The sequence below is a fragment of the Mytilus trossulus genome, unplaced genomic scaffold, assembly GCF_036588685.1.
Source record: "Mytilus trossulus isolate FHL-02 unplaced genomic scaffold, PNRI_Mtr1.1.1.hap1 h1tg001004l__unscaffolded, whole genome shotgun sequence".
NCBI classification, from domain to species: Eukaryota; Metazoa; Mollusca; class Bivalvia; order Mytilida; family Mytilidae; genus Mytilus; species Mytilus trossulus.
This window is the reverse complement of record NW_026963592.1, coordinates 1-12509: the sequence shown is the minus strand read 5'-3', so window position 1 is coordinate 12509 and position 12509 is coordinate 1. Positions and strand designations below refer to the sequence as shown.

General features: G+C 39.7%; 2 protein-coding genes and 4 pseudogenes across 2 annotated transcripts; all 6 read right to left on the bottom strand.

The window, feature by feature from the left end:
* Positions 1-4455: 4455 nt before the first annotated feature.
* LOC134703361 (cytochrome c oxidase subunit 1-like) lies at positions 4456-5142 on the bottom strand (annotated as a pseudogene).
* A 1116-nt stretch (positions 5143-6258) lies between these two features.
* Positions 6259-7206, bottom strand: LOC134703358 (NADH-ubiquinone oxidoreductase chain 2-like). Its single transcript, XM_063563473.1, is given in 1 exon segment — positions 6259-7206. A coding segment is annotated over 1 exon segment (948 nt).
* Positions 7207-7354: 148 nt separating this feature from the next.
* Positions 7355-8290, bottom strand: LOC134703360 (cytochrome c oxidase subunit 3-like). The gene is given in 1 exon segment (XM_063563474.1): positions 7355-8290. A coding segment is annotated over 1 exon segment (936 nt).
* Positions 8291-8293: 3 nt separating this feature from the next.
* LOC134703362 (NADH-ubiquinone oxidoreductase chain 4-like) lies at positions 8294-9601 on the bottom strand (annotated as a pseudogene).
* A 56-nt stretch (positions 9602-9657) lies between these two features.
* Positions 9658-10815, bottom strand: LOC134703359 (NADH-ubiquinone oxidoreductase chain 1-like; annotated as a pseudogene).
* A 221-nt stretch (positions 10816-11036) lies between these two features.
* LOC134703357 (cytochrome b-like) lies at positions 11037-12297 on the bottom strand (annotated as a pseudogene).
* Positions 12298-12509: the final 212 nt, after the last annotated feature.

The following is a 12509-nucleotide window of genomic DNA, read 5'->3' as shown; positions in this document are numbered from 1 at the left end:
TCTAACCAATCCGCTTAAATTTATATTCGAACTGAATCTAACCGCGGCTGCTGGCATTCATCAATTGACCCCGAATTTGTCAAAAAGCTGGGTTAAAGTTTCCTTTATTAACCAATTTTCCCCACTGATGTTGAACTTGCACTTAATTTGTTCAAGCCCGCATTTAGAATCATGAGAAGCATTTTGCCCATAAATTTAGGGCCATAATCAAACCCTCCTACAGATTTGACACAAGGTACTAAAGTATCCATCTTCCTCATTTTCAATGAGACGCTTTAATTAAGCTACTGTATCTTCTATTTTAGGTTTATTTTACTCTTCGTAAAGGCACCATGGTTTTTATGCACAAATACGACACCACTAATATTACAAACAGTAACACACCAGCTATTAGGATATATAACCTTAACCCGCTTCTTTCAGCCATGAAACTTAGAAACAAAGACCCGCTAATTTCTCTGTACTCGTAATTCATAAGACCCATAAGGACCGCTCTGGCACAACACCTTCTGACGAGAACCATAAACTCTAGATTAAAACGATACACTTCATTGGGGTAGATCCTTAAAACATACAAGAACAGGACTATTACACCCCTAACGTAAGTTAGGAACAATAAGAACCCTAACAACCTTCTAACCTCCAGTGCAACCTCCACACATGCAATTATAGACCCCCTCAATAGCACTAGCCCTAAAGAAATAGGTTGCTTGGCAATTAAGACAATCGAAAACACAGCCATCAAAATTACACATATGACTATAACTCTCATTATATAAACATAATTAAGCTTACGCCCCCCGCTACCACCAGCCCTCATACTACCAGCTGGTAGGTAAAATAATTTTTCTGAACAATTTCATTCAAACAGCTGAGTTGACCTAGTCCCTTATGGGCACCTTGAGGGCCCAATAGCTCTAGTCAACCTTGATCCAGACTTTGAGCTACCATCCTGGACCCCTTAAAGAAGGCCATTTTTCTGGGGTGGGAGGTTAGCCTCTCTATGAGCCACATTCTCAAAAAGAATCTTAATAGTTTGGCTGACGACCAAGGCTTAGACCCTAATTTTCTAAGCACTCCTCATCACAAAATTAACCCTACAAAGGGAATAAGAAATACTCTGACTCTCTCATATTTCTCAAGAACTACTACAAACCCAAACCTCTCTATTTTCCTCCCTAATACCCCTCCTAAGATAATAGCCCCAATATACAGGCTAAGAAAAGGAGTTTGTATATTTAAGTGCTCATTAATCCGCAAACTTCTGCTATTAACGTAATTAGACCCAAGTATTACTCTAAATACAATCCGTGCCCTATAAAAAGAAGTGAAGATTAAACCTGTTAGCTCTAATAAATAGCACCCATAAGTTATTCTTCTGTCTATCATTCTTAGCTCAATTATTAGGTCTTTAGAGAAAAACCCTCTTATAAACGGGGCCCCTCTCAAGGACACAATTGCAACCGTTATTGCACCCATTCTTACCGGTAATCCTTGCCACAAGCTTCTTAACCCCCGGATATCTTGGATTCTTTGGTTTCTATGAATAACACCCCCTGCGCCTAGAAACAACAAAGCTTTAAATACCGCATGGGTTACTAAATGAAAAAAAGCTACAGACGGAAGAAGGATTGAAATCGAGAATATTATTAACCTTAACTGCCTCAAAGTCGAGAGTGCGATTACCTTTTTTAGGTCAAACGCAAACACAGCCCTTGACCCCGCTAATATTAGAGTAAATAGTCTTAAGACTATAAGTATTTGAGTCACAAAGGGATTAGCTCTGATAATATAAAAAGAGCGAAGAATCAAATAAACCCCAGCTGTCACCAATGTCGAAGAATGCACCAAAGAGGAGACCGGTGTGGGTGCCGCCATGGCAGCAGGTAGCCATGCGCAAAACGGCATTTGTGCGCTTTTAGTTATACCTGCAAGAACTACCACAAACCCTAAATTAACCCATGTCTGCACTGGGTGGTATATATAAATTAACCACCCCCCTTCTCTTAAAAAAATAGAAACTCTAAAAAGTACAAAAACATCCCCAATTCGATTAGTCAAAGCTGTCAACATAGCCGCAGATAACCTCTTATTGTTCTGGTAATAAGCCACTAATAGGAATGAGGTGAGCCCTAGCCCGTCTCAACCAATTAAAAGTATTACTAAATTAGGAACTAAGATTATAAACACTATAGACAGCACAAACAACCATACTAATCCCATAAACCGCTTGTAGTATGGCTCTCCAGCTATATACCACTTGCAGTAGGTTGCTACACTTCCTCTAATTACCAAAACCGTCCCAACAAAGACTATTCTTACGCTATCTAGTAGAACTCTGAAGCTAAATGAGAGACAATTACTCTCTCAAACAGTAACTTCCAATAAATAAGCTTTTCCAAAGGTCCTCCCTCTAAGAATAAATAAGTATCCAATCAGAATCAGTAAAAGTAACCCTAAGTTACTTTTTAATTGTATGATACTATTTTTACGAGCCATCTCTTAGTAACCTTGACATCAAATCGTCTCCGCATAGTCGCATCACCATAACCAGAAGGGCCAAGCAAATTCTGGCTTCGCAAACAGCTAAACATAGAATTAGTAAAATTAACCAAAACTGATTTATTAGAAACACATGGGTTACAAACAATAAGCCTAGTCTTATTATTTCAAGCCCTACAAATAAACACAAAAGGTGTTTGTTTATACGGAAGATTACAAAACAGCCTATACTTATTAAGAAAACTCCTAGGAATTTTATTCAAATCATAGCTTTAAAACACATAGTTTTCTACGACTTACAAGGCCGTCGCTTCAGCAAAGCTTTTAAAACTACCTACCTTCTATGATCCTCCGTATAGAGACACAATAAGACACAAAAAATATAACACTGAATACACGCGATTGCAACTTCAGCGGCTCCAAAAACACCTCCGCCCATTATTAACCCTTTAATACCCCCAACTCCTGTAAGCAGCCTTCTGCTATTTAACCAGCTAACTACTAACTCTCTCCTGCATTAGTTAGAATTACTTTACCAGCTCCCAGATTTAGTGTCAGACGTAAAACTAATGTTAAAGGGCGAAGTATGCCACTAATTAGCTCAACCACTACTATAAAAGGCACAAGGATTAACGGGCAACCTGTTGGAACGAGACTCATCAACCCCTGCTCAAATCTGCATAAAAGACTAGATAAAACTAAACAAGTTCAAATAGACAAAGCAAAGGAGAACCCGAACACAAACTGCCCTCTTACAGGGAAAAAGAATGGAAAGTTTCCAGACAGATTTAGTATCAGAATTATCATGAACAGACCCCTTATTACTAGAGGAAACCCAGATAGCTTTAGTCCCTTTCCGTTCAATCGAATCATCGAATAAGTAAAGGATAGCACCAAACTCCGAAAAGAGCTCGTACTTCTACCCTTAGTGTACACGTCTCTAAATAGCACGGTTATTGGCACTATAGAAGACAGCAACCATAACGGCATAGACAACCAAATTAAGTTATAGCTGTGAGCATCAAATCTAGAAAAAACATCTATTAACATGACTTTAAATTATTGATTACGCGATTTCTTATAAATATAAGTGATACACGTGTTATAAGGGTTAGTTCACACAAATGGCAATTGGCTATAAACATGCTTCCTTCCTGGATAAAGGTCTCGGGTACCTGCTCAGTCTATTTCACCACATAAACCCCCACTAAATACAACCCCTCGCTGGCTTACTAGAGCCTCTCATAGAAGGAACTTAAAATATATTAGAGACCCAAAAGACACAGCGGACCCATAAGAAGACACCCAATGTCAGTGAGCATAAATATCAGCGTAGTCTATATACCGTCGAGGCATTCCTCTTAGGCCTAAGAAATGCTGAGGAAAGAAGGTAGTATTTACCCCAAAAAATATTGCTATAAAATGGGCTTTCCTCCATTTCTTATTAAAGCATACTCCAACAAAATTTGGCAACCAATGGTTAAGACCACAGAACACCCCAAACACCGCCCCTATTCTTAGCACATAATGGAAATGAGCCACCACATAATATGTGTCGTGTAGAGACACATCCATAGAAGCCCTAGACAGTAAGACCCCTGTTAGCCCTCCCACGGTGAATAAAAACAGAAACCCAGTACTTCAGTAGGCGGCAGGCTTTATTTTGAATTTTCTTCCTGCTATAGTTGCCAGTCATCTGAATACTTTCACCCCTGTTGGAACAGCGATTACTATAGTTGCGGTAGAAAAATAGCCTCGAGTATCAACATTAAGACCTACGGTAAACATGTGGTGAGCCCACACCATACACCCTAACCCTCCAATTCCGATTATTGCGTATACTATCCCAATTAGACCAAAAACCGCTTCTTTTCCAGAGCAATGCATAATTACTTTTGATATCACACCAAAGGCAGGTAGAATAAGAATATACACTTCCGGATGCCCAAAAAATCAAAACAAATGTTGGAACAAAACGGGGTCCCCCCCTCCTGCGGGATCGAAAAAAGTTGTGTTAAAGTTTCGGTCAAACAAGATTATTGTGATGCCCCCTCCTAGAACCGGAATTGAAATAATTAAAAGAACTGCAGTAACTCTAATCCTTAAAACATAAAGCTCCGCTCGTTCTCCTTTCATTTCTAACACTGGCATATTTTTATTGGTCCTAGCAAAGTTAATAGCCCCCACTAGAGAGCTGAGCCCAGCTAGATGTAGTGACACAATAAGAACATCCATCCTAGGGCCCCTATGATAGGGGTACACAGATAAAGGGGGGTAAATAGTTCATCCAGCACCAACTCCTTTATCCGTTCTAAAGGACAGTATTAGTAAATATAGTGCATTAGGAGATAGTCAATAACTTAAGTTGTTTATTCGCGGGTAAATTATATCTTTACCTCCTACTAGCAGAGGAATCAACCAATTACCGAAAGCTCCAATTAAGATAGGTATCACAGCAAAAAAAATTATTATTAAGGCATGCGTTGTAACCACCACATTATAGAATCAATCTCTTTTTAAGAACACTGCTCCAGGATGCCCCAGTTGCATTCGGATCATTAACCTCAACCTTGCTCCAAACAACCCTCCTCAGACTCCGCTATACAGATAAAGGGTTCCAATATCTTTGTGATTTGTTGATCACAGCCATCGACGTCACCAGGACTCCACTTCTCCATAACCCCCTACTTCTTCCTTTTTTAGTATTTTTATCATTTTATTTATCCTTACTTAGAAGCCAATCATCTAGCCTTATTAGCCCTTAGAGCCGCACTAGATTTTAGCCTCTTAATATTTTTTTCCCTATACGCTATAGTAAGATATGCCTTTTCAAACCTTCTATTAGATCCTTGAGAACTTTCATTGGTCCCATACTTCCTTAAGAAGCACTCTCGACGTGAAAACCACAGGTACACACAATACACTTCCAACAGCAAAAGTAAGCCTCTTACAATCACCTCTCATCAAAATTCGTTTCGCATAAATGCCACTTCTAGTATTAACCTACTCATTCCAAAGACCCCTCACGATATTCGTGGTAGAGACCCCCAAACAAGATAAGAAGGAAACCCCTTGAGGACAAAATCCCTAACACTCTCTTACCGTAAAAGAACATGTAGGCAAAAGGTATTAACAGCACTACCTCTACATCAAACACGACGAACAAAACTGCTACTAGAAAGAATCGGATAGAAAAGGGCCTCCGAGCTCTTCCAATAGGCTCAAATCCACACTCATATGGACTGCACTTTTCTCGGTCTAGACCCCGCTTTTCCCTTAGTAGCATAAATAACCCCGTAAACAAAAAAGACACAATGCAGACAAACGCAACTCTTAACCCCATAACCATTCTTCTAGAAAACTTATGGAAGTGTCTTTAGCTCCCAAAGCCAATATTTTATTTTAAACTATATCTAGCTAAAAAAGGGTTGACACCACTAATAGCCCCACAACCTATCGTTCTTAAATTAAACTACTTTTTTATAAGGAAAAATGGTACAAGCCATTTATAACAAAGTTAGCAGCCCTATTATGTTAATTAACTTCCTCACTTAAGAATGAAAACCTAGGCTTAATAATTAGATGCAAACCAATCCTTTTTTTTAAAGTACCATTCTACAAAAAGGAGGTAACAACTACCTATAGTTATGTTTGAAACAAAATATTTTATTTTAAATTACCTTTTTATCATACTTTTGTGGTTTTACCCACTCTTTTTGAGCCGAAATCAAAACGCCCCTGGCCTAAAAGCAGTTTCTAAATAAATCTCACCAAGATCAATGCCCCCCCTGCTAGGTTAGCCCCGATCACTATCCTCCACATAATCTTGAATTCTGCTTTGTTTTTGTCTACTAACCTTTTTATTACTATCCTATAAAAAAAGTCAATGTAGAATTTTAGCCTGATTACTGAACCTATAATACAAGCCACGATTACAGCCCTTCCTCTCATTAGAAACACCAATACTTTCGCTAGAAAGCCAAGGAAAGGAGGCATCCCCATCAGTATCAGTAACCCTATACCCCTCGCGGCTCTACTAATCTGACCGCCCATTCTTGTTTTGTTTATTATTGAGCACCCATAAAAAAACAGCCCTACCGACAGCGAGTAAACTGCAAAATACCCTACAAAGACTACTCTTGACCATGTGAGCCCTAACAGCATTCATGATGTATGCACAAACGACGAGTACGCGCTTATTACTCGTACTGAATTCTGGTTAAGGCCCCCTACTGCCCCAATTCCAGCTATCAATACAATTACTACTCACAACCCCTTAGAGGGTATAATTATTGATAAAAAGACAAGGGGGGCGACTTTTTGCCAAGTTAATATTAACCCTCTTGCTAACCATCTGCTGTTCTTAATAATTGAAGGGACCCACGAATGTAGCGGGAAAACGCCAGATTTTAACACTGTACCCGCCCCCCTTATCACCAGCCCTCTCACTACGTGCTGCTCTATCAAGGTTACAAAACCCACTAGTATCAGAATTGACCCCGTTCTTTGTACCACAAAATATTTTACACAGGGCTCAGGACTATAGTGACCATCAGGGTTTATAATTACAAGAAATCCATACAGATTTAGCTCTAAACCGAGTCACACCCCTACTATCTCTTCTCTTCTAACCCTAAGAATTGTCCCGATCAATATTACCCCTAATCTCACTAATTTTATAGGTCTTACCACAAAGCTTACCATTTCAAGTAAAGGTTACTTATAACACTTGAAAATCATAGGTCTTCTGTCCTTAATTAGACTACTTTACTCAGACTAGTAAGCGCTTGGAATCGCTTTGGTACTTGATTTCAAATCAAAACTGTTTAACTAGTCTGTATGACTCCTATTTTTAACCTTTTAAATGGTCAGGAATCTTATATCAGGACGGAGCATGCTCTTCTTGAATGTACGCATACCACGAAGGCTTTGCGTCTGGGTACTTAAACGTATAGACGTCCCCGTCTCATATTTTGAACCACCACATGTATAACCATCCTCCAAACCACACATATACTAAACATCATAATGCTACCCATACCACATCTACGAAGTGTCAGTACCAAATGCAAGCCTCAAAACCAAAGTGCCGTTGACTGGAAAACTCCCCACGCCATAGTCGGACTAACCTCACCATTAGTCAAAGAGTCCCCACAACTACGTGCATTCCATGAAACCCAGTTAGTAAATAAAACACTCTTCCATACACCCTATCTGCAATAGTGTATGAGTTTCAGTAGTATTCTCGAAGTTGCACTAGGAAGAACACAGTCCCACATAAAATTGTTACCACTAGGCCAATAAATGGCCCAACATCATAATCCTTCAAACGCATTCTCTTATGGGCTTGAGTTACGAATAACCCCCTCCTAATTAAAAGACCTGTCTCGAACAGCCTTGTCGACGACGGGTTTGGCGTGCGGATCCCTGGAGGGGGTCATCGCATCCCTAGTTCACACGAGGGTCTTAAGGCATTATGGAAGAAAGTCCAAAAAAAAGAAAAGAAGAACATTACTTCAGACAGAATAAAAAGGGCAACTCCATCACGAAATCTCTTGATTACGAAGCGAGTATGAAACCCAATATCTCCCTCACGAATTAAGTCTCGCCATCATCTAAAAGTTCTCAATAGTATACACCCCAACCTCATTCCTATTAATAGAAATCTGGGAGTTCGATGCAGTCACAAAATTAACCCTACCGCTATTCCGTTTGCCGAGATAGCCACAAAAAAGGGCCACGGACTTGGACCTGGTACATAGTAACGAGAATAAGGATTACGATTCATTGTTTAGGGTATAAACATAAACATAAAGTTCAGCGGTATCCAATGAGCCGCCAGAACAAAAACATCACAAACTCTTCTCAAGTTTAAGGACTCCCTGTGTGACACCCCCTTCCCGTGACAACAACTTCCATATAGGTATAGTCTAAAACATGCCCTAATAAAGCTTATCAGACCCAGGATAAGCAGGAACACTCCACTTATTCACCCTCCCACGCCGAAAACGAGGATTTCCCCAAATAAGTTTAGACTAGGAGGGGCTGCTATGTTGCTTGATCTTAACAGGAAACACATTAAGACTAGACTTGGGCAGACTAACAAGCCCCCTTTATTTATTACTAGCAGACGCGAGTGCCTCATCTTATAGATAGCATTCACATACCTGAACAAACCTGATGAACACAACCCATGCCCGATCATAATAATAATGGCCCCCACTACCCCTAATACCGTGTTGCTAAGCACTCCTAATAGCACAAGCCTCATATGCGCTACAGAGGAATATGCTACCAAACATTTTAGGTCCACTTGCCGTACACACGCTAATCCTGCGTAGACACCTCCTGCCAAGTTCACCACTAGTAGCAGCACAAAAAAAACGCTTCTAAGCCTTATTTGTATAACTATTATAAATCGAAGCAGCCCGTACCCTCCTAATTTTAGTACCACCCCGGCCAATAGCATCGAACCGGCTACTGGGGCCTCTACGTGAGCCTTAGGTAGTCACAGGTGAAATGGATATATTGGTAGCTTGATAAGAAACCCTAGAATGTATAGCCATCACAATCTCATTCCCCTTTTTTTTACTAGCCTTACCACAGAACTTATCCTCCTCCTCAACCCTCTAATATAGAGTTCTCTTACCCCCCATAAGAAAAAAAGAGATCCGAACACCGTATAGATTACTATATACCCCCCTGCCTGTAAACGCTCTGGCTGATAGCCTCAGCCTACAATTAATAACAACAGAGGGGCTAGCACACTTTCAAAAAAAAAAAAAAAAAGAAAGAACCTCCTCACCCTGAATCTTATCACTAAAATTAGGCTGATTCTGATAATTATTAAATTAAATCTTGCTTTCCGGTGGATCTTAACCCTCCTTAGGTAGGAAAGAATTGCTACAAATAGAGTTAGTGTAACCATTAACCCTATTACAAAGTCTGTGGTGTACAACCCGTTCAACTCTACCCCCCCTATCGCGACTCTTGTGGCGCCCATACTTAGAATAGTTAGAACGCTTAACCCAATGACACTCATATTTAGGTTTTTTATAATAATCAATGCAATAAGTCTAATTGCCAACCTTTTAACCATAAGTAAGACAGACTTTATCTGACACATTCAGTGTAAATGAATTATACTAGTTTATATTATCTTACATACACCCTAACTAGAACTACTACACACACACTAGCCATAAGTATGACACATAGAAGAACAGTCCAACACAAACTCATTAACTTATCATAACGTAAACGAGGTAAAGAAGCACGAATAACCACAAAGAAGACCGCAAAAGCCATCATAAAGACCCCGATCAACGCTTCATTTCCCCCGAAAAATATCGCCGCCCTTATAACCCTTCTGAGAAGAATACTAGAGTACTCCGCAATAAATATAACTGCAAACCCCCCTCCGCTGTACTCCACGTTGTATCCTGACACTAATTCCGACTCTCCTTCCACAAAATCAAATGGCGCCCGATTAGTTTCAGCTAGCATACACAGCATTCAGACAACTATAACTACGCACAAAGGAAAAAAGAAAAAAAAGGACCTTTGTTGGAACACCCTAATTTCTTGAAACATAAACACACCCGAGCACAGCACCACACAAAAGAAGATAAATCCTATAGGGATCTCATAAGAAATTCTTTGCGCCATCGCACGAACTGCACCTAGCAAAGAGTATTTAGAGTTAGAAGCCCATCCGGATATTATTACCCCGTAAACCCTGACTCTAGTAATAACTATAAACAGAATCACCCCGAAAACATAAAACACTTCAGCCGACTTATACGGGTATAAAAGCCATCCAAGTAAACTGATAGTTAATATTAGTGCAGGAGCCAAAATGAAGGGCCCTACGTTAGCACGTGTAGGCACAATAAACTCTTTACATAACAACTTACCTGCGTCACTAAAAGGCTGCAAGATCCCTATATAACTCACCTTGGATGGACCCTTTCGGATTATAATGATAGCCAAAATTTTACGTTCCAACAAAGTATAGAAGCCCACAGCGAGAAGCACCCCTACAAAAGGGATAACACCAACAACCACGCCTACTCAGTCCACCAGTGCAGCCTTAGTCGACCCCAAGGGAGTAAAAGAGTCCGCTGACACTTGACAAAGGCTTAATAGGATAGAGGCTCCAAAGAAAACAGCTACTCTCCTTAGAGTCTTAAATAGACACTCGACACTAACCATAATGAGACTGGGCTTAGCTTTGTAATTCACACACAAACAAGAGTATATCTTATAAGACGAGCTTAAATCGTATGCATTAGGTCTGCCAGCTTGTGCCATGAAAGCAAGTATATATACTTATGAATTGATCCTAAATCAAACGCATTAGCTCTGCCAGCTCTCACAAAGATAAGAGCCACTACTCACGGCGCCTTAGGGGCATGAGCCCTATATCCTAATATTAGACCACCTTATCACTAAAAGCTACTTGCCCATTGTACAAGTTCATTAAATTAAAAGTTTAACGCTTCTTAAAAGCTTTAGCTTATTTTTTATTTTAGTTAAGAGCTTCCAACCATATGACAAAATATTTCTCAGGAATAAACTCAATCACAATCGGTATAAATCTATGGTTAACCCCGCAAATTTCAGAACACTGCCCGTAAATAATTCTACACTGGGAAGCTTTTTATAGGAAGCCGATTAATTCGACCTGGGATGGCATCTACTTTAATTAGTAACTTAGGGAGTGCAAACGAATGGAGCACATCAGACCTTACAAAAGCAGTTATTTGCACATCTGCTGGAGCCACCATCCGGTTATCAACATCCAACAAACGATACCCTCCTTTTCTAAATGTCTCCTGCTGGTCTTCTATGTAAGAATCAATTGTATAACACGAAATTCTTTCAGCGCTTTCTCTAGAGCTTGGAGTGTCTAAATTGCGACAAAATTCGTAAGATCAGTACCATTGTTTCCCAATCGCCTTAAAATTTCACCGGGGCCGTTTTACTTCTTCTATATAATATAGGTTAATTATAGAAGGAAACCACAACCCTACTAACATCAACATTGGCACAATAGTCCATCAAAATTCTAATCGTTGACGGTTCAAGAAATGGCGATAAGAAAATTTAGTAAGAAGGATTACGCATCCTATATATATAACAAAGACCAACACAGCCACTGCTACTATCATCACAAAACCATGGTACCGGAACAGGTCTTTCCCTAGTTCCCCATGGACAATATCACCAAAATATCGACTCCCGTAAAAAGACATATTTATATTTTTCTACACTTATTAGCCCACTCACGTGCGCTACTTTCGCGATTTACTAATTTTAATAACTTGAAATAAGCTAAAAACTTAAACCATTTCAGGTCTACAGGACGACTCCTACAGAATTTAGGGTATTCAAGCAGCTTGTCCCACACCCACAAAGAAAGAGGGTTTAATAACAACCTAGAGAAATAAATGACTGAAAGACACTGCCCCAAAATGATATAAGGCTCCCGCACTGGGCGAGCACCAATCCATGTTAACCTAATAAACCTACCAACCAACACTCAAAACACTACTTGATTAAACGGGTAAAAACATAAACTTCGATACTTACCTCTGTGAAGACTAGGAATTAGGTATAATACTACAATCGACAAAAACATAACATATACCCCCCCCGCTTTATGAGGAATTGAACGAAGGATTGCATAAGCAAACATAAAATACCACTCAGGCTGAACATGGATTGGCGTTTTTATAGGATTAGCAGGCCAATAGTTTAAATGATTCCCTAACAGCTCAGGATCCACACACACTAAATATATAAAAAAGAACCTAAAGCAAACATAACCAAAAAGATCTTTAATAGTATAGAAGGGGTGGAAGGGCACACACATAGTACCTCTTTCAATACCCAAAGGGTTATTACTCCCTTTCTCATGTAAAAAAAACAGGTGTAAAAAAACAACCGCCACTATCACAAACGGTAAGAGAAAGTGTAAAGTATAAAACCGCTTTAGAGTTGCA